The sequence below is a fragment of the Protopterus annectens genome, chromosome 13.part0, assembly GCF_019279795.1.
Source record: "Protopterus annectens isolate FY-2018-M chromosome 13.part0, PAN1.0, whole genome shotgun sequence".
NCBI lineage: Eukaryota > Metazoa > Chordata > Ceratodontiformes > Protopteridae > Protopterus > Protopterus annectens.
The window spans coordinates 1195610894-1195633835 of NC_056747.1; the positions used below are offsets into that span (position 1 = coordinate 1195610894).

The 22942-nt window shown below is 35.9% G+C and overlaps 1 protein-coding gene across 3 annotated transcripts in view; it reads right to left on the reverse strand.

Annotated features, from left to right (window-relative positions):
* LIMD2 (LIM domain containing 2) overlaps positions 1–22942 on the reverse strand; it is a 474609-nt gene that overhangs the window by 12984 nt on the left and 438683 nt on the right. For all 3 annotated transcript variants that reach the window (XM_044055198.1, XM_044055197.1, XM_044055200.1), the window contains exon 4: positions 21563–21702. In XM_044055198.1, coding sequence (XP_043911133.1) covers positions 21563–21702 — 140 coding nt within the window. The remainder of the gene's footprint in view (positions 1–21562; positions 21703–22942) is intronic.

A 22942-nucleotide genomic window follows, 5' to 3' on the forward strand; every position in this document is an offset into this window, starting at 1 on the left:
GGTACTCCTGCCCAGGAATCTTGGAGTGGCTTGTGAGAGGGATAAAGAAGTTAGGGAATAGTCACAGCATATGAAAACCTGAGCTGTTCAAATGGATTTTCCATCCTGTCGGTATCCTTATTGCCAACCTGACCCTTTTTCCCATTTCATGTTTGCATGCCTTTCCTGTAATTACGTCCTTCTTTGTCACTGGTCTGTCCCTTCTGTTTCCCTTGGAAGGGTCACTATTTTGTACCATAGTTCTTTTTATATCTTGGGACTGAATGTTAGTGAAATAGCTATTAAACTCACTCTAGCATTTTGCATGTTTCTTGTCTTTCTCTTCCTTCTTTTTTTAATTACTATTGAAAAGGTAGACCAGAGACCAACTTCCTATTTAAGGGGCATGCAAAAGCTGTTGATTAACATCATCTGGAAATATTTATATCCTGAGCCAGGAATGTCTTCTGATGACTGTGCACTGGCATGGATTTCTGTCAGTGTGGGCTTGATAACTGTGGCTGCTGTCTTACAATCATACTCCCTATAGTCGCAGAATGTGTCGTATCATTTTCTCTACTTGCTTCAGCCTCCCAGGCACTGATTCATATGGGGTTGACAGCTGATAGACTAAAATGCACAGGACTGCTGCTGTCCTTATTAATCTAGATAGTGTTTAAACTAACCATGATTTCCTACATATGTCCATTGAGACCACTGCTATCTTACCCATTGGATTTTTAAATAAACCCTTGTGTTTCTCCTAGACCCAAACTTATAAGTTTTCTTGGCTGCTGACATTTGGGAATTTAGTTATATGGATACAGTTTGAAAAACACCTTCAAATGCCTGTATTACAGGAATGACAGCTGAAGGTTTAAGCTCCTTAACTCCAGGAGCTTAAACTACTTAATTTAAACAGAAGACAATTACCCTCTAACACATATTAAATTGCTCTCACATTAGAATCGTACATTCCCTGAACAGCACATCTTCTGGAAGGAAATCAGAGAAAATTAAATTGTTTTTTTCTTTGTCCTAGTCCATGGGTGATTGCAAGTGATCTGAGTAGGTAAGTCTTCTTCACTGTCTTAAAGATCTAAGGATAATTTGTGGAAGGTTTTCTTTTTTTCTCATCTTTTGTAGCTATAGTTGATGTGCTGTAGGAAGGGTGGAAAGAAAAGACATGGCCTGGCTTGCTGTCTGCTTAGCTATCAGCTACTTCTTTGTGCAGTAATCATAATCAACAGACACTTTATGCAATCCCATGCATGCCTGCTGGAAAATTTTGATGGAAACGGGTGCCCCCGACTTTATCTGAAAATGGGTTTGGATTAGTAAAAGAAGGGAGGGAGACATTAAAATAAGAAAAAAGTCTGGAGGAAATTTCACCGAAATCCTAAGGAAGTCTGGTACTGGAACTTAGAAAACTGTGGGTGACTCAAATGGAATGGAAAACAAATCTGTTGCACCATCCACAAACACTTGTGGACTGCTGGTCTGACTGTGGTGCAGTAACTGGAGTTTTGGAGGACTGGGTAATAGCCGAGTCGGGGATCCCACCATCTCCATCACAAGAGGGCTACACTGGATTACGTCAACATCTAAGATCATGGGGGATGAACTTGGACCTCATAGGGCCTCCAGACCTCAGATGGGCTGTAAGGTGATAACACCCTGTTGTACCTCAAATGCTCTTTTCTTTTCACCACTGACCCTTTTTTGTGCGTGTGTTTCTACAGTTCTACATACCTTTCATACTTACTTAAAGCAGAGAAGTAGCTGGGGCAATTGGTACCCTGGGCAGTCTCAAAGCTGGTGCTCCCATCAAACAAAGCTGAGAAGTGAGCAGTTCTTTCACCCTAACAAGCTGAATATTCCGTTTAGGAGGCAGTCTGTGGCTGACCATTCATACTGTCTTTTACAGTTTATTGATCAGCAAGTCTAGTTAGGGGTCTGTAAAATCCACATCTGTCAAAGGTGCTGCTTACCTCAGTGACCTTGCTTAGGGGACTGTTAATAAGGGATATCTGTGAGGTGGTCTATCACTGACATTTTCACCGAGTATTATAAACTATACTATGATTTTAATGGAAAGTGTGATTTTCCTGCAGCATTTATTCATGGTGCACTGGCTAAATCCTCCGTCCATCTTTAGGATGCATAGTCTGCAGTTCTGGCATACATTATGATCATCAGAAAAAGCAGAATGGAAATGAAATGTTATGCTGTAGTTATAAGATGAATTATCTGCACTGTAACGGCAGATAAGCTTCAATCCTTTCTTTCTAGTATTAACTTTACATATTTATACCTAATTCTGATAGATTAATTTCTTATTGGTGCATTGGTCTGGTAACTTCTTGTAGGTGAAGGTCAGATTCCCTGTAAGTGTGGAATTGAGATATTTTACAGTCTAAGATGGACAGCGTAAAGGCATAAGGGCTTAGAATAAAGCTAGCTGTTGGAAAACAGATTGAGACATCTTGCAAGGTATCACTACACTGACATAAAGTATGGTGGATACCATACTATCCCAGTGTTTTCTACACAGTGATTTTATTTTCCTCAGAGGCTTTTTCCTTACATTGTGTCACATGTTTTTAACAACTTTTTGAATTATCACTTGTGACATAGGCAAACTTACATTTATATAAAAGTAATCAAACCATATTAACAAATTCACATTTACAAACATTATATATCACATACATTTCTATACAATATAATCAAAACAGCATCACATACATTTTTCAATTCTTCAATTCTTGCCTTAGCTTAACTCATTCATTCCAGTGGAGCTGAGGAAGTTTGCACTGTAACTTCCAATTGGTGGAGCCTAAGCCTTTTGACAGAATCAGATTATGTCCTCACATTTCAAACGTTCATATCTCTGGAATCATAGAGGCTATGAAGGTATAAATGGGAAACACTTTGTCACAAACTACTGTTATAGTGGTAGTATTTTTTAGGTTCTAGGTCTTAAACTTAATTTTATAAGTCACACTAACTATTACGTTTGTAATAGTTTTTAAACAACTTACAATATTTCAGCAACCACTAAAGTTACTCACAATGTCAGCAGCATTTTATTCATCCTGCTGAGAACTTTCATGTGAGGCTAAGGAGTTCTGACTGTGTTACTTGGTTGTTGAGACATTTAGAAAAATGTGAACATTATATCTATATAAATTAATATCATAAAAATAATAGTATCTCTTTACCTGCACTAGGCAGAGGTCAAACATTAATGCAGTTAAGTTTGCCATTGTGTAAGCTTTAAGATTAATTTTTTTAAAACCTTGTACATAGCATGGTTTTGGAATTATTGATGCAATTATGAACAAGCAATATTTGATACCTAGAGGCGTCAGTAGGAGTTAACTGCAGATGCACCTGGAGGCGTCACTCGGATGTAACTCATTCCTCCTCCAAAACATTTTTGTGCATGTATTGTTCCCACAATTTCCATTTTTTTCTGAGTAATTTACTCCTACCCTTTTCTAAAGATTCTACTTCCTGTTATAGTATTTCTGTTAAAATATTCACTAATTCAGGTATGGCTGGTTTAGACTGAATTCCATTTTCTAGTAAATGCTTTTTTAGCAACCACCTGAATCAAACATAACAAATCTTTACTGTGTTTAGACAATTCAGATCTTGTATCCCGGCTCAGAAAATAATTTCCTTACATTCATTTGTTCATCTAGAATTCCTGACAGAGTGCTCTACAGGGCATTTTTAAAGTCTGCCAACTCATTACACACTGAAGATGTGCTACCAGGTATCTCTTTCTTCTCCATTACACTTCCAACATTTGCCATCTGCCTGAGGAAAAATTCTATGAAGTCTGCTTGGGGTATAAAAGTACCTATGCAAACACTTCCAGGCAAAAATCTTCTAGACGTTGTTGAATATTTGGGAGCCATACATATGCACTCTCTTTCATTGCGAATTGCTTAACTAATCTCTCTTCCCAGTCATTTCTGACCTCCTCTGATTGATTCTTTTAGGTGTTGTATAATATTTTGTATGCCCTATTAATTTTCCTTTTTTTAACAGCATCTTCACTATGTTTGGATCTTGTGAGGTCAGCAGATATGTGTGGAGTCCCACAATTGCAGATCTATACATGTAATCACTTTCAAGGTGGCCCACCCCTCCTTTGGAACAGGGAACATATAATCTTGGTATGCACTGATTTTTATAAATCATTTGGTGAGCATGAAGCATCCTTCTTGTTTTCCTATCTAAACTATCCAACACATTTTGGGGCCAGTCAATCACTCCAAAACTGTAAGTTAGGACAGGAAGAGCAACTTGGTTTATAGCTTGAATTTTATTCCTAAATGTTAAAGCTGTTTTCAGGATTAATTTAAGTCTTCTAAAATATTCCTTACTACGTTTTGTTCACATTTGTTCATATTTTATTGCTGATCCTTCATCAAATCCCAAATATTTATACACTCCTTCTTGCTCAAGTTCTTTTATATCACATGCTTGTCCCAAACTGACTTTTTCCTGGTGCTGCAGTTTTCCTGCTTTAAAGGTTGTTTTTGCACATTTATCAAGACCAAATGACATTCTTATATCATCTGAAAAAGTTTAGACAACTTGCAGTTGTGCTTTCAGTTCCTCATCTGATGAGCTATACAGTTTTAAATCATTGACAAAGGCAAGATGAGAAGTCTTTAGAATTTGTTGTTTTCTAGGAGACAAGTTATAGCCATGGCCTAAGCTGTTAAGTAGACAGCTTAATCGGTTAAGGGCAAGGCAGAATAGCAGTTGTGAAAGAGTCACCCTAGAATATCCCCCTTTGAATTTTTATCCCTGGGAAAATAATTTGCCCTTTATCATGGCTTAATTGCAAAGTGGTCTGCCACTGTTTCATGGCCACTGTAATGTAGTCGATCAGTGTAAGGTGTATCTTATACATTTTTAATCACTCTTTTATCCATGAATGCGGGATACTATCGAATGCTTTTTTGTAGTCAATCCATGCCATACTTAGATTCTTCCTCTTTTTACAGTTCTCCAATATGACTTTAACAACAAATGATCCTTTGTTCCATATGACTTTTGTTCTACTGCCATAATTGAGTTTTCTTCTAAATGACTATAAACTCTGTCGGCATCAAATCCTGTGTATAATTTATATGTCATCAGAAGGCAAGTTATTGGTCTATAATTTTTAAGGTAGCATGAAAGTTCACTCTTAAGTAGGAGCATTATTTTTCCTGTTGTTAGCCAGGATGGTGTCTGTTCAGGGTGTGCATATAAATAGTTCTTACTTGTGGCTAAATCTTCTTGCAAAGATGTTAATACTTTTAACCAGAAGTTAGGTACTACATCTGGGCCTGGGGTTTTCCAGTTAGAGGCTTTTCTTAACTTTGTTTCAATCTCTCTCTCTCTCTGTCTGTTATTTCATCCCATTTCATATCCTGTACCTTTAAACTTCTTATTCTTTCTTTTACTTCTTCTGTCCATTTAGCATCTTTGTTATGTTCCACAGTATCTTCATAGATACTTCTCCAAAATATATCGATTTCTTCTTTTTTGGTGGTCTTTCAATTCCTTTTACCTTATTTCCCAATTCTCTATAAAACTTTGTTGGGTCAGCAACAAATTGCTTATTTTGTACTTTTCCTTTATATTTATCTGCGTATCTTCTACATTTTTCCATCTGTGCTGAGATTTTTAGTTTATGTGTGATAGTACATGATAGATCTTGGTCTGTTCTAATACTGCTCATTGCTTTTATCAGTCTATCTTTCTTAGTATTTTTGTTGATATGTTCCCTCTTTTATATTCTTCTAACAGCGACACTTCTGTTCTCTAATGTTCTATATGACTGCTGTGATTCATCTTAAGGATCTGCATACAGAATCCCACTCTTTCCTTATTTCTTGAATTTCCCTACTGGTTCATCATCATCCCTTTCCACTTTGAATTGTAGCTGATAAAATATCCTGACGTATATAAAACTAAAGGGAATGAAACCATTTTTACTGCTTGTACATTGCTATCCATAGCTTCCAGTTTCTCAATTTGTGTATTATCCCTTGTTTAGACTTTTCCCACATATCATTAGCTGCCATAACAGCATCCTTTTTAACCCACACTTTCAAATATTTAATTTATTCACGTATCCATAAACGTGGGTATTGCGGAACCAGTTCATGTGTGGATATGTAGTTTACAGCTATAATATTTATTTTATATTCATTAATTTTATATCCCAAAAAAAGAACTGTCTCAGAATGTTTCTTAACACTGAGATGCCCTTTTCTGGTTTCATCAGGTACAAAATAATATCATCTGGAAATAAAGCCAACTTTTTTGAATATCATACCAATTATATCCTTGAATTTCTGAGTCCCTTATTTTCCTTGCCAATGGTTCCAAATATCACACTAACAAGAGGGAAAGAGGACACCACCTGGTTCCTCTGTTTAGACATAACTTATCAGAGAGGAACCCTCTCAGTGTGATTTTTTTCCTCTTATCCCTCATATAGTCTCCTAATTGACCTTATTATTATATCAAAAAATGCAAATGCTTCCAGAATCCCAACTTACTGTGTCGAATGCTTTCCCTGCATCAAGTCCCACCAGCAGTAGCAGTATTTTCTTACCTTCTGCCTTTCTCTGGATCATAATGCCGTCAAATGTTTGCCTCATCTCTAGAAAAACCACACTGATCTATATCTATCAATTTTAGCAACACCCTTGCCATTCTTTTAGCCATTATAGATGTAAACACTTTACAATCATGGTTTAAAATTGAAATGGGCCTATATGAAGCTGGATATGATGGGTCTTTACCATCTTTAGATATTACAGCCACTGTGACATTCCCACTCTGGGCCAGTAATGAAGGAGCCTGAATCCTCACCACTGACACTAGAGAGGGACTTGCACTTGAAATACAAATGGATACACTCGGTATTTCCAGATGCAGGCCTTTCTGCATCAAGGACAGTTTCCCTTAAGAGCATACAGGGCACACACTCAGCATGGGGCTGGGTGTCTCTATTTTCTTCTCCCCAGGTCCCCAATAAGGCTCCTTACTGGCACTGTGAAACCAGTGCTTCATGTCCCTGTCCCAAGTGGCTGACACACACACTCTGAGATTTCATTTTCACATACACACACCTGGGAAAGGCCAGTACAGATTACCCACTCTACCAACTTTGTCCAGACTATACGGTATATTTACTGCCACCAGTCAGTTACTATAAGGCTTTTTAAAAGGATATCCAGTTATACTGAGTGAAGTTAATAATACAAATGATAATGTTGACCTAAAAGCAAGGCTTTCAGGAGTGGCCAGTGATCAAATAAATATGTGCAAATACTCTCAAAGCTTAAATATTTTCTAAAAAGGACCAGCCACAATGAAAAGTTTATATATATTTAATTTTTTTATAATAAATAATAAAGAACAAGAAAATATGGCCACAGAGTTCAAATCACAGACAATATTGAAAATAACATTGATGGACAGACTCATACAAATAAAGAAAAACAATCTCTAAACTAAGCTTCACTATATTCCTGACTGAATCTAGGAGAATTACCATTCCTTAATAACTTACTTGATAGAGCAAGGCACAATGAAATATGTGAGCAGTCTTTCTACTCAGGTTCCCCAAAACAGAATATTCAATACTCAAAGATTACTCCCTGTAAAATATAATTTCCAAGATGGCTTGCAGAATGACATCATCTGGTCACCTGACTCAAGGTTTTCACGGTATCCCCCTTTAAAGCTGAGACATGAATTTAGCATAGATGGCTACAATACACATCCAAATGTTTATGGCAGTGCCTGGGGCTTCCCGTCTTTTTACTGTGCTAAAGAACAAAGGCTTCTTCCAGACCCATTGTCTCTGGTCATATTCAGCTCTGTGGGGTGCCAGTTTAATGGTTTAACAGCTCATTTACATTTCCTTTATTTTTCTTAAAGTAAGCTAGCTGGTTAACCTCTGCTGTGCCAGTACCCTCTATTAAAACATATAAATTTAATTCAGTTACAATAATGCATGTACATTTTGTTTCATTCCAGCAGGTTGCACTGCAGACACAGTTTAACACAAGCAAACCTCAAATACATTTTCAGCACAAGCATCTGTAAAATCAGTTTGATATACAACTGACATATAATTGTTTACAAAATGCCAGCTAGCGTTGCTAACACAAGTCACACATTCACTGTCCTAATTCTCCTGGCATAGCTGGCAGTACCTCCTATTGTCACAGCCACCACAGCTGTTTTTCCAGGATATTGGTGTTTCCCCTCTTTTAAAATACTTTTAAAACAAAATCTTATAACAAAAAAATGGTCTAGTGGAAAAACAGCAATAACATTAAAAATCCACTGTAAGAATTAGCCAGCAAGCAAAGAATCAACCCAAATTCAGACAACTGTTTGTCTGAATTTGGGGTGATTTTTTTGCTTATTGGCTCATTTTTACATATGGATTTTAGACAAAACCTTCCTGATCTTTATCTCTTTCTTAACTCATAGCTTCCAAACTTCCAGCAAAATACCATCTATTCCTGGAGGCTTTTTGTACAGATTGGTTAGATATCACCATTTTTATCTCATCATCTCCTATTTTAATTGCTAATTGTTGAGCCTTGTGTACCTATAACCTTGGCATATGTGTCTTCCATAAATATTTTTATTTGTGCTTTCTCTTGATTTCCTCACTTCTCTCCTTTATACAAATTTTCATAAAATGTCAGGATCTATGGTTATTTTCCTTCTTATAGTCTCCCTAGGTTTGGCAATGACCCAGTCTACTTTCTGTTGCCTAAGTGGTTGTGCCAAAAGTTTTTGTGCTCTAGAGTTATTATTAAAAAAATTGTTGTTTAACAGCAATCTTTCTAAATTCATACATATTATCCAGGAACTCTCTTAGTTTCTCTTTAACACTCTGCAGTTGTGCCTTCTCTTGTTCCATAAGATTCCCCTTATTTTGCAGTACTTAAACATTTGTCAGCCATCTAAATAATACCTGTTGCATATTAGCCATACCTGGTTTTCTTTTATTTCTAAACTCCTCTTTCATTTTATTCTACTCACTAACTATAACTTCGGAGTACATTCTGTCTTCCATAATAGCTTCCAAATAAGTTCCACTACATATTCTTTAAATTGTTCTTTTTTAAGAGGCAGGTTGAGAACTGTCAGTGTCTCATCTTTACTTCTTTACCCTGCATTTTTATCTTAGTAATTATTGGTGCATGATCTGAAATAGTTATTGCATGTGTGTCAAAGTTCTCAATTAAATACACAGGTTCCTGTAAAATGTAATTTCTGGCTAGTCTAGCCCAGTTATTACACCTTGGGGAATAATACATAAATTATCTGACTTCCTGTTAATGAATTCATGTCTTACATAACAAATATTTTCATAAATTTCTTCGGACATCTACCCTCTTTTGTTATATTTTCCATTCTAGGCCCCCCGGATACATCCTCATTACTGCAAATAAAATTCCAGTCCTTATCTGTAAGTAATATTTCCTGCTGATTAATGCTCCATAATAGCAGTTTTAGGTGGAATATAAATACATGCCAGTGTAATCCTTTTCCCATGCCAGTATCCCCTTACAACCACAAATGACATTTTCTTTTTTCCTCTTATATCACTATTGTAGCTCTTCTACCAATTAATATGAGTACTCATGTTTTCCTTTGTCCCCGATATTCTACTGAATAAATGTTCTGAAATCCTTTATCAAATCCATGTGCTCTTTTTTCACAAAATGTCTCCCTTAACATTGCTATTTGCACTCTGCATTTCTCAATATAATTAAACATTCTTTGCTTTTTGTCTATACCTGTGAGACCATTTACTATCTAAGATAATATGAAAAGTGTATGCAATTATAATAAGAAGTCATCATTCTCACTTATCTATGACAGCTTATTTAAATGTCTGTTTCCAGCTTTTGTGATACATGCACCCATTAATGTTTGGCAGGATGATCCTTCATAGTTTTTTCTTATCACCAGCACTGGAACCTATGTCACATTTTAGATGACTTTTTGTTTTAATGAAAATTCATAAACAAAAAACACACTCCCAAAACACCCCATAACTAAGTTAATACAAAGAAACAAAACTGTGTACATATTCAAATAATGAAGTTTTACTCTCCCATTAGGAACAATTGTTCCAAACAAACAGCTTCAAACACAGGCCTTAACCAATTTAAAGTTGAGGTTATCCATGCTAAGAAGTATATTTCCAGTGTTTCTATTTACACTAATTGGCATCTGTTTTTTTATTTTTATTCCCCTCTCAGATGTGAAAAAAACACCAGATAAATTAGCAAGGTCAAAAATAAAAACACATAAAACAATGAAGCAGTGACCCAAAGCGATGTGCGCAATTCAAAGTATAAACAAAGGGAGAGAGTCAGGATAAAATTTTGAAATTTTAATCCACAGTTATTGAGTGATTTCATATGGCTAGTACCAGGGCTTCACCAGAATGAAGAACAACAAGCAACAGGTTTACGTAGTTATATAAAAAAGAGAAACAATTAAAAGCAATTTAATTTTAAAGAAACAGTTTTTTTATATGTATAAATATGTTAAAAGCCACAAGTACAAAATCTGACATTTCTTGAATATTGAGGCTGTAGTTTAAAAGTTTCAAATAAAACACATACAAGTGTTACTAATGTATTTAACTTAGGTAAAATCATATTTTGAAAAACTGTAGATAACAAATCAAAGTGACCAAATTAAAATCATTGAAATAAGAGTAGATGGGAATAGTTGTACCAGTGCCAAAAAATGTGTTATAACTTGGCTGCTCTACATTTAAACACTGGTTTGATGGAAACATAATCTTTCACACCAGGTTAAATGAATGCATTCAATCTAAACTGCCATAACAGTTCTCTGTATTGTAATACATTCTCCCAATCACCTCCACTAGGGTCAATATCTACTTGTTCTAAGATGCCAAACAGAATTCATCATAGGAAACTTTTGACAGTGAGTGCTTGTAAAGGGCATTGCTTACATTCTTAGATTTAATACTGTAGATATGTTCATATATTATTTTTTGAGACTCCTTTTATATAGAAACAGGAACATGTTTTTACAAGTAGCTAAATAAGTGATTCCTTTGGTAACACAGTTGCCTTTTCTAAGTAATGCTTTAGGCCAACTAGCATTCTCTAACACAATGTTATCCCTATCCAGGATGTTTCTGCATTGTCCATGGCTCCCACATTTTCTAGCACCTGTATTTTTTTTGTTCTTATGGGAGACATTTGTTTCATATATCATCTTAGGTTCCTCCCTGTCTTGGATACAAATTTGGGATCCATTCCCGGGATACCTACAATATCAGAGTTGTAACTTAACATATTCCAATTCCTAGTGATGATTTCCTTAATTTTTGGGGCAGCATAATTCAATTCCACTACCATGGACCTCTCAAAATCCATGTCTTCATGTGGGGTCCATAAACTACGTAACTAGTAGTGGTTTGTTATTTTTGTGCCCCACCCACTAAGGACTTCCTGAGCCATTGTGGTCACTAAGTCTCTGGGATATCCTCTATCCATAAATAGACTAGAGGTGAAAGCAATCTCATATACCAGATCATCATATCTAGATGTTATTCTTGCAGCTCGAATACTCTGTCCTTTCAGCAGACTCTTTTGACTGAATGGGTGTGCACTGTTAAAGGGCAGGTATGAATTGCTGAAAGTGGATTTTCAATATATTTTGATAGGTCTATATTATGACGTTGAAATGTAATATCGAACTCCTAAACATTGACCAGTATTCATCGAAATGCATTTCCGTGAATCCATGAATACTTACAGGGGAAACAAACACTTGCCCCGCAATACAATGGAACAAACTAAACCTAAAACTGTGCCCCCACATCCCCCCTAACTAAATATACCAACTCCAACATTGCAGTACAGTGGAGGAAAGGGCAACATTGTGTAGTTGGCCAGCTACATCTTTGCCCTGTAAGTATTAGATTCGCGCAAATGCATTTCGATGAATACTGGTCGATCATTAGGTGTTCGATATTATGACATTTTGGTGCCTTCACAAATTTCTATATATGTATCAAGGTAATTGATTGTACATTTGTGATGATTATATGTACATTTTAAAAAGGAGGTGGTGTTGTTTAAGTAATAAATAAAATTGCAAATTTCATTATCAGGGTCATCCCAGAGGATAAATATATCATCCAGGAATCTCAGGTGCAATTTCATAAAGGAACTAAACTTAGACTTAAACACAAACTTTTTCTCCCATCCTAAAATGACTAGGTTGGCAAAAATTGGAGTGCATGCAACCCCCCCCCCCAATTTTTTGAATATTTCCCCCTCATAGAATATAAAGTTGTTTTCCAAAACTACTTTAATTCTAACAATAAGTGTATGTCATAACCTTTGAGTTGGTGGAAGCTGTAAATGCTGTCATAAAACAAGTCCAAGCCCTTATCCACTGGAATGGAGGTAAAAACATCCACAATGTCAACTGTTAAAAAGCTAATACCCCCCAAAAGTCCCATGAATCTCGAAACGTGTGTTTTTAAATGTGTAATAAATTTTAGGGACATACAACTATGGGGTGAGTTTTAGACCCTCTAGCAACAACAATTGGTCTAAAAGGTATGTTGGCAATGTTTTTGTAGATCTTTGGAATCCCAAATGCTGAAGGTACTCTACTTTTTTCCACTTTCAAAAAGATGTTTTAGAAGAAATTCCCTCGTCTGTTAATAAATCTTCTAAAAAGAAAGTCTATCTTATGATATGCAATATTTACTTCATTTCTGGAAGTGAGTGTTATTATGAAGGATGTGAAGCATAATGGTGGAATAGTCAATTGCATCAAATAAAACAGTTTCCCCACCTTTATCAGGTTTCATAATACTGATGTTTGAGTTACAGACTAAGTTCCTTAAGTCACCTTCTCCCTGTGAGTCATGCTAAAGGATTTGTGGTCAGTCTTATCCATAGGCAGTTTGTACAAATCAGCCATAGTGGGGGGTTGAAAAACTTTTTTTTTTGTATGCTATTTTCTTATCCTTCTCAAGTGTTCTTTCTCTTTCATTAAATTAGTGGGATAGATTCAGCTTCCTAATAAAAAGTTTTAATTCAGTAAAGGTATAACAAATTTTGAAGGACCCAGAAAGCACACAATTCAATCCCTTTTCAAAATGGAAAAGTGTTCACAGGTAATGGTAACACTACTGCAGTTGTTAACATTGTAGACATTTAAAGTGTGTGTCACTATGTCGTCATGTACCACAATTACTAAGTCCTTGTTTTTCTCTTTCCCTTCTCTCCTAGTTTCACCTTTTCTTTTGCTACTAAAATAAATCCAGGTTAGGGTGAGTAGTTTCAACCTGCCTACTCCTTAAGGGGGGAATATTACCTGGGTTGGTGTTGGTATGGTTGGCAGTAGGTATGTGTTCATTCCCTGTAAGTAGACTATCCTTCTGGATTGCGTTGGATTATGTGATCACTACTGGTGTCATAGGTAATTTTCTGTAAGCATTACTATCTTCATTTTTACTAATGTTGAACTTTAAAGGGTAGGCAGCCCTGTTGGCGTACTGTTTCAAATCCCTAAGAAACAACTTGTTTTTTTTCTTTTAATAATTTTTTTCACATTTCTATCAAGCTTAATGAAAACATTATCATATGTGTTTCTATGACATTCAAACAATAGATTATGTCTAATAAAATTGTTTAAGTTGTCAGCTTCATGCAATAGTTTGTCAGTTTTACACTTATTATATTTAATAATGAGCTGCATAAGTTCAAGTCCAAACTTCTGAAATAAATTAGTAAAATCCTTTACCATTTCATCATAGTACAAGCTGTTAGGAAATTTAAAAATATGCAGACTCTGAGGTACAAGTTGTTTTTTAATGATGCATTCTCCTAGATACAACTTATCTAACTTTAACATTTTTAACTTAACTTGTTTTCTAAAGAACATATTCCATCTTTTAAAGAGTCCATTGAAATATTTACAGTTTTAGGACTTTTACAAGAAATAACAGAATTGCTAAACAATTTTTTTCTTTCATAGGAGTCCCAACAAGTTTCTAAAGTGTTCTAAGCTTGTAAAATCATATTTAGAGTCATTGCAAAAAGAATTACCTAAATTCACTACTATAGAATTCACAGTACCTGTTTTAGAAGTCTCATAGAGATTTCCTGAAAGGCTGAAGGACCTCTTCCAACTTTAGGAAAAAAAAAAGTGTTTTGCTGTAAATCCTTTTGTTGTAGAGAAGCATGTCTCCTGGACACCAGTTCATCACTGGATTGATGTGAAGTGCTAGGAAGTGATTCAGACAGAAAGCAATCCGTTTCATTCATAGGAAGAGGAAAACCAAGTTCTTCCTGAGTTAGGGAGCCAATCACTTAGTCGCATGGTAAAGAACTGCCTGATTGAGATAGCAGGTCAACCAATCGAGTGAGTGACCACAGTTGCTCAGAAGTCATTAGTGGATGGAGCACAAAATACAAACTACTACTAGGTACAGAGTTTGTGGACCCCAAATTAAATTCAAAGAATGAAGACATGAATTTTGAGAGGTCCATGGTAGCGGAATTTAATTAGGCTGCCCCCACAATGAAGGAAATTATTACTAGGAATTGAAATATGTTAAGGTACAACTCTGATATTGTAGGTATCCTGGGAATGGATCCCAAATTTGTATCCAAAGACAGGTAGAAACCTAAAGAACATGTATGAAACAAATGTCTTCCACAAGAAAGAAACTACAGGTACTACGAAATGTTGGCGCCGTGGACAATGCAGATACATCCTGGAGAGGGATAGCATTGTGTTTGAGAATGCTTGTCAGTCTAATGTAGTACTTAGAAAAGGCAACTGTGCTACCAAAGGAATCATTTATTTAGCTACTTGTAAAAACTTTCCTGTTTCTATATTGGAAAGACCGAGCGGTGTCTCAAAAAAGAATACATGAACACATCTGCAGTATTAAATCTAAGAATGTGCAATTCCCTTTACAAACACTCAGTGTCAAAAGTTTCCCATGATGAATTTCTCTTTGGCATTTTAGAACAAGTAAATACTAACCCTAGGGGAAGTAATTGGAGAATGTATTACAATACAGAGAACTGCTGTGGCAGTTTAGATTTAACACATTTACTTATCCTTATTTGAATGATTATGTTTCCATCAAACCAGTGCTTAAATGTAGAGCATCCAAGTTATAACATATTTTTTTGTTGGCACTGGTGCAACTATTTCCATAGACACCTATTTCAATGCTATTAATTTGGTCACTTTCATTTCTTATCCACACTTTTTAAAAATATGATTTTATCTAAGTTAAATACATTAGTAACTCTTCTTGTATGTGTTTTATTTATTTGAAACTTTTAAACTACAACTTTGTTATTCAAAAAATGTCAGACTTTGTACTTGTGGCTTTTAACACATCGTTCATATATTAAAAAAATCACTGTTTCTTTAAAATTCAGTTGCTTTTAATTGTTTATCTTATTTTTGTAATTATTTGAACTTGTTGCTTGCTGTGTTTCTTCATTCTGATGAAGTCCTGGTACTAGCAGTATGAAAGCGCTCAATAATTTTGGTTTTAAATTTCTGAATTTTATCCTGTCTCCTTTTCTACTTTAAATTGTGCACATTGCTTCAATTCACTACTTCATTGTTTTAAATGTGAAAAAAACTTGCATGCATTCAGAAAACATTAACTTTTAGGCTTGAAGAAATAGTGCCTTGGCCTTTTTATTGCCCTATAATTAGCTTGTATCCCAGGAAATCTAAGAGGAAGAAAATGTAGTCCTCAGCTACAGGCTTCTAAAGACAAACTGAAACATCTATTGCTAAAGGAAAACTTTTCATTATATTCTGTGTTCTGTTATTTACTTGTTTCCACTTAAAGCTTGTTAATAGATTAAGTCAAGGGTCTTAGTCCAGACATTCATCTATGCAAAAGTAAGAGAAAACATATTAGATCTACATATGTTATGATCTGTGTACTTTTGCACACCATTCCCCACCTCAACACTCAAGGATTACAGCCTATTAAATTAAACATGCTTTTAGCTAGAATGTTTTTCTTTTTCATTGTAATTCCTGCATTTCTTAATACTAAAATAAAAAGAAGAAAAATGCATCTATTTACTTTTGTATATTCATCACATGCTAGAACTAAAATTGATTTACTATAAAACATGCAATTTATATCAAGAAATTTTTCATAGAAATACGAATTATAGAAATTGCTTTACTTACAGTTACCTTTTCCTTCCTCTTTCCCTCCCCTCAGACTCCTTCCAAACATTAATGACATAAAGTGAGGCAAATGCTTTTCAGTTCCCCAGAAGTTTAACAAAGTCAAGAAAAGTACACTCTTTCTGCTTTTTCTATACAGCTGTATTTCACAGTGCAATTGATGTTTTGTTATCTCACATTTATTCACTAAATTCTATGTCGCTGGCCTTCTTCCTGCTAATATCCATCTTCAAACTCCAAATTCCAGTTCAAGTTAGTCCAGATTCTTCTAGTCAAGTTCTGTGCTTTTGTCAGTCTCTCAAGCATTTTCTGTTGGAGCAATGGAAAATATTTCACTGGCCAAGTCTCTCCATGTGCTTTATTATCGGACAAATGAGAAGGAGAGTCCCCTTTTGCTTGATGGCCCACTTTTTGTTGGACAAACCTTTGTATTCCATCTTTAGCCTGTTCTGTATTATAACATGACTTTGATCCTCCAGGAAAAAAATATTCTCAAGACAGCTGGATACAGCAGCTGCAATCTCACATCCACCTCTCTACATTCCCTGATTGCTGTAATAAGTGGAAAATGCCCTGGCTAGACATGTAAAAGACCATAGTAACCATACATACTTATTTAGAGTTATTGCTACGGTAACAGTGGATAACAAAGGGGGACTCATGTATTTATTATTAGAACAGTTGGTACTAAGATGGCAAATTATAACTAGAGCTTATACGAGACCAGGTCTCAATGATATCTGGTCTATTTCATGTATATTACAACTTAAAAGTCTCAATAGATGAATATATATATATATATATATAGATATATAGATATATATATATATATCTATATATTTATATATATATATATATATATATATATATATATATATATATATATATAGCTGCCATTGAATATAGTTATTATTTAATTATTAAGCATAATTTTTAAGCATGTTCTTTTATTTTATATATATGTATTAATATATTTATAAATTGACTAATATTTTTTTAAAAATGGGAGGGATGATTGAATTAATTGTATTAATTGTTTAGATTATGTGATTAGGGAAGACTAAGCACATTTAGTAGACTGATGTATTTGTCTGATGAAGTTGGGTTAATAAACTTGACGAAAGTGCTAACATTACACAGTGACTTGGTATTCTTTGCTATTTTTTGTTGGTTTTTACAGTGAATAATCATTTTCCTCAAACAGTCTATTGTCTCCAACCATTAATGCTTTGCCCTTTTTTCCACAATTTTGTCAGGATCAACTTTTTCTGCTGGTAAGGTTTCATCTTTACTAATATAGGTCTCGGTTGCTTTCTCATGGCTGGGTTTGGAACCTACATGCGATGTGCCCTTTTAATTAACAAGTTGTCCTGTGAAATATTATTACAATTGCTTATCTGTGTCTTCATAAAATTAATACACATTGTTCCTTCTAGTTTTTCTGGTATAGCAGAAAATCTCAGATTTTCCCTATGTGCTCTGTCCTCCAGTTCTTCCATTTTTTGAAACATCTCTTCTTCGTCATTCTCATACTTAGGCACTCTTTTCTTCATTCTGACTTCTGATTTTTGCAATTTTATCTGCTCATCTGAGTATCTTTATAAAGCTTCTTCCATTTTTAGCAGCCTTTTGTTACTTGAGTTGATATACTCATTTAGTTTTTCATTTATTTTAATCAGCTCTGATCACATTTGACTTATTTTTCTGTTGAATTACTAGAAGCCATGTCTTGCACTAATACTGGAAACTGAACTGCATTTTGCTGACCAACTGCAGGGATCTGCATTTTCTCCACCTTTTCTAGTTGATTTTCTTTCAGGCTCTCTTAGTTTCTTCTTTGCTGACATCCAGGCAGTATACTTACTAGCCAATAATTACATTTACTGAAAGTGAAAGAGTTCATGGCCCTTGTCCTTCAGTTTCTTTTTTTATTTTCACACTGGGAGAGCTGAAGTTAAGCTATTGATCAATGTGCAGCTATCCTGGGAAGTTACACTGTCAGAGTTTGAGGGTGGTTAATGAGAGTGACCTGTTATACACTATGTTGTAGTGGACCATGTCGCTGGCATACAAATGCTGTTACTATTTACTGGATCATGGGGTTCACATCCAAATGTTGTCACTGTATACTGGACCATGGGGCTGGAAACCAAATGTTGTTACTGTTTAGTGGACCATGGTGTCCATATTCAAATGTTGTTACTGTATACTTCACCACAGGGTTGGCATCCAAATATTGTTATTGCTAACACAAATAATTTGTTATACTGGAGGCATTCAAGGAAAGCATCTCCAAATAACTCAGATGTTTACCAAAATGTTTAGTTTGACAGTTGGTTCAGAGGGCAAAGGTTGTGAACTGCAGTTGCAGTGGGGTAGTGTTTGATTCCCTCAGCCCTCATTTGCTGACTATATGACCTTGTGCAAGTCACTTAACCAGACATTGCTGTTGGGTCACACCCGAAAAAGGGACTGTTTGTCCAGTAGAGTCAACTGTTTAACAAATGAATATTATTATTATTATTGCTTCCTTGCAGTCTGGATGGATAGTCTCTTCTCCTTGTGGTCAAGATTGGCATCCCAGGTAAGCAATAGGACAATGGCTGCAAACCTTTCCTTTTTTAAAATTTTATTGTCCATTTTCCCTGACCCCCACCTACTAACCTTAGACACATTCTGCTGATCTGTCAGCCCTTTCTCATTCCCACATCTTACCTGCACCAAAGCATAGGGACAGTGAGGGTTGGCGAGTTCTAGATCATAGCAGAATACTAGACTAATGACCTTAAAGGGCCTTTATAAGCCTTGACATGCTTCCCAGGAATATTAGAACATAATCTGTCCCATAAGTTAAGTAAGGGTCTGCATGTACAGCTATTTATATATATATACTTGGGCATGAGTGGTCCAGCATTTGCAAGCTTTCTCTCTGTGATGAAATTATAGGTGCGGATCCTGGAGTAAATTTACAATTCTCCATCCACTGATTCAAGCTTTGCTTGAATAAGTACAGTTAGAACTTTGCTTCACATGGATGGAAAGCATGTTCCAGAGAAGGAGTAACCTTAGAGACACACATCTGTACCTCCAGCATGTGCTATTTGTGTTACTGGCAAGGTTTAGGTCCCTGTATCAGGTGCATCTGATGCTATTTGTTTTACAGATGTGCAATAGGTCCATTAAGGGTAGATTAGAGGATGCTTTGTAGAACAGGCATGGTTACCTCTCAGCAGCCTGTAAGAGACAGACTATAAGGGCAAGGCTTTGAGGCAGTCCACATATGAATTGTTTTCTAAACCATGTAATATTTGTGTGAGGAACCTCTGTGGATCCTCCAGTTGTTGCATATGTCTGTCAGGTACATGCCAAAGGGGACATTGCACTCAATGATTGGTGTTATAAGGGCAGAGTAAAATGGAACAGAACAATGACGTTTTTGGACCTGGATGCTTTACTCTTGCTTATAAATTGTACAGCATAGAATGATTTCCTTACTACTACATACACATGATAGTCAAAGGCCAAGTCACCATCTGTATGTGTTCCCAAGTCCCTGGCTACTGAATCTATTCATAGGGATGCATTATCAGTGCAGTAATTTGTGTGGATGGATGTGTTACCAAAATATACTATTACACACTTCTTGGTATTGAATTTAAGACTTTATATATTGGGGGATTCAACAGCTGCACTTAACTTACAATCATCTGTAAACGCGGTCAACTAGAGGTCTTTGACATTAGCCTTAATTTTAGAGAAGTAGATGCTAAACAGGAGTGGCCCCAGCACTGAGCCCTGAAGTACTTTGCTAGTGGCTGGCCTTTTTCAGGAGGTATACTCCCCTTTTGTAACTTCATGGGTCTTGCCTGAGAGCTAGTTGGCTACCCAATGGTAATATAGGGGTTATACCAATTGAGTGTACTTGCTTACAGTGCTTGACTGGGGTATTGTGCCAAATGCTATGGTGAGGTCAGGATTGACAATGTGCACCATCCTGTCCTTGTCCATTACTTTGATGACCTTCTGTAGGAACTCCATCAGGCTGAGTAGGCATGACCTGACCTTGATGAAACTAAATTGAGATGGATCTGATGTCTAGATACAGCCACCATTTCAATAAGTGCAGTACTTTCTTCACTAGACCCCAAAGCCCTTACTGGTTTTACAGTTGTATGGATGCCAACAATGCTGGGCTCAGACGTAGACTGGTTCCACAGGCATGCTGAATCCCAGCTACAGCATGCATGATGTTTTGTAAACTAGCACCCACTGTTGTCTCTTTCTGCTGCTGAACTGCCTAGTCTCTACGACATGGCAGCTGTCAGTGGCTGGCACTGCCTCACTTTTCATTGGAAAGTCAAGCCAGTATTTAACATTCAGTTCCATCCCTTCCTTACTAACACTTCTACCTCTGGGTCATTTAGGATGCAGTCAGGGCTTTGTGCCTGTGATCTATGGAGCTGGCAGTAGCCTTTCAACCTTTATAAGGACAGTATAATTTTAGAGTCTGTATGCAAAAACAGCTCTATCCATACACAGCACAAACTGTTCTTGTAATAAATATTATTCTCTCACAAACCCAAAATTTTATCAGCCTTGAGAAATGTCTTGCCTTGAAGCAGTGGACACTTCTGAATGATAACTGCAGTGTGAATGTGTGACATTAGGTTTAAAAGCTCAGAAGTTTATGATATCACCAGTGGGTTACTTTAATTTTTAATGTTAAGTTCTTGTTTCTGAGATCTGCCTTTGGATCACAGCTAACTGCTTAGTGACCACTGCTGAAGGGTGTGCAGGGAGGTGGCAGCCTATTGCTTGAGAAAATGAGTCCAGCCCCAGTTGAATGTCCATCCCTGGGCTATTATGTATAGGCTTTAAATACAGCAAAGTTAGGAATGAAGTCAGTTACCTACTGTTACATTGACTTCCTCATACAAGACAACTTTTCTCATCTTTAGTGATAAGCTGAATATAAGTCAAGTCATTGACTGGGGCTGAAATAAGTAAGTGGAATAAATTCTACCTCTTTGGATGACTGCATGACATTTTGCTTTTCATTTAAGTATCATGTATGGGAAAATACATTTACAGGGATAGTAATTCTTTACATATGAATAAGGGCAATAGGGAAAAAAAACTGTGCATCTTGTGATTTGCATTGTGCTGACCTCAGCATACTTTTAGCAGTAGTTTGAAACTGAATAGGATGACAGAATAATACAGTTAGAATATGGGTAACAAGTTAAACTAGTGCATGACAACGATATCTTAAAATACTTACCTGAGTTTGGTGTTGCAGTGTTTACAGCAGAAACAGGAGTTGTGAAAGATTTGCTTGTCTGCGACTAGGCGTTCCATAGGATACACAGTCTTCCCGCAGGAGGCACAACTATCTTTCACTGCAGTTGTCAAACCAAATGACTGGAGAAGAAAAACAAAATGCAACATCAGAAGTGATTGGATGGGCTGTTTCACTTAAAGATGATGTCAGCTTCCCGGACTTTCTATTCTGTTATTTGTAATGTCTCTTATGTGTTCCTGTAACCCGACTTTAAAAGATCTTTTACTTTCACCAATATAAAACAGGTTACACGAACACTTTAGGACATAAGCCACACCTGTTGTATTACAGGTCTATTCCGCCACCAGTTTGAATTTCAAACCATTAATACTTTCAAAAGATTTTACCATGTGGGGACAAATGGAACATCTCCCACAAGCCCAGGTTCCAAACCTACTCATATTATTATTACATCTTTCATTTGGTATACAAAATTTATTATGAATTAACATGTCTTTTAGGCTGCATCCCCTCTTAAAAGATATCAGGGGAACATACAATAAATTCTTCGCACTATGTTTTCCTTTTAAAAGGAATGGCCAGTAGTATCTTGTAATATCTACTATTTCATTAGTCAGTAAATTAAATAATGTCGCAAAGTACACTTTCCTATTACCATTACTAGAATAATTAAATACCTTCACATCTCTAACTAACCTTTTAACTGCTTTGCTTTTATTTACAAAGTTCACTTGACATAATCTTTCCAAAGCATTTATAATAACCTCCATACTATACCCCTTCTGTCTAAACGTAACACAACTACGGCCTATATCCTTCTCCAAAACTTCATTCTCACTACATAATCTACTGACACTAAATAATTCTCCATATGGAAGAGCATTAAGAAAGTGAGATGGATGGCAACTTCTGCCATCCAGGAAATGGCCTCCCTTTTCAAGTTTCCTGTGTAAGTTTGTACTTATGCTTCCACTTTCATGGCCTTGTAAAACCACATCCAAGAATGTAACTAAATTACCCCTCTGCATACTGTCTGAGCTTGTCATTTTAATTCTGTACATGGGAGGGTGTTTATACAGATTTACAAGGCTGCGTTTTGGAACATATAATAGCTGAAAATGAAATCTGTTTGAAGAATAAATTACTACATAAGGAAATTGTTTTCATTTTAAAATATGACACTATGACACCTACTAGTTTGAATCAAGAATGCAACTGGAAGTATCTTTTATAATAGAAAAAGTTTTTTCTTAATTTGATTTTTTTATTGGATAATTGATTGATTCATGTTAAATGTTAGTAATATAAATAGAGTTTGTATTTTTTTGTGTGTTATTTCCTAGAAGGCTTGAGAGCTGA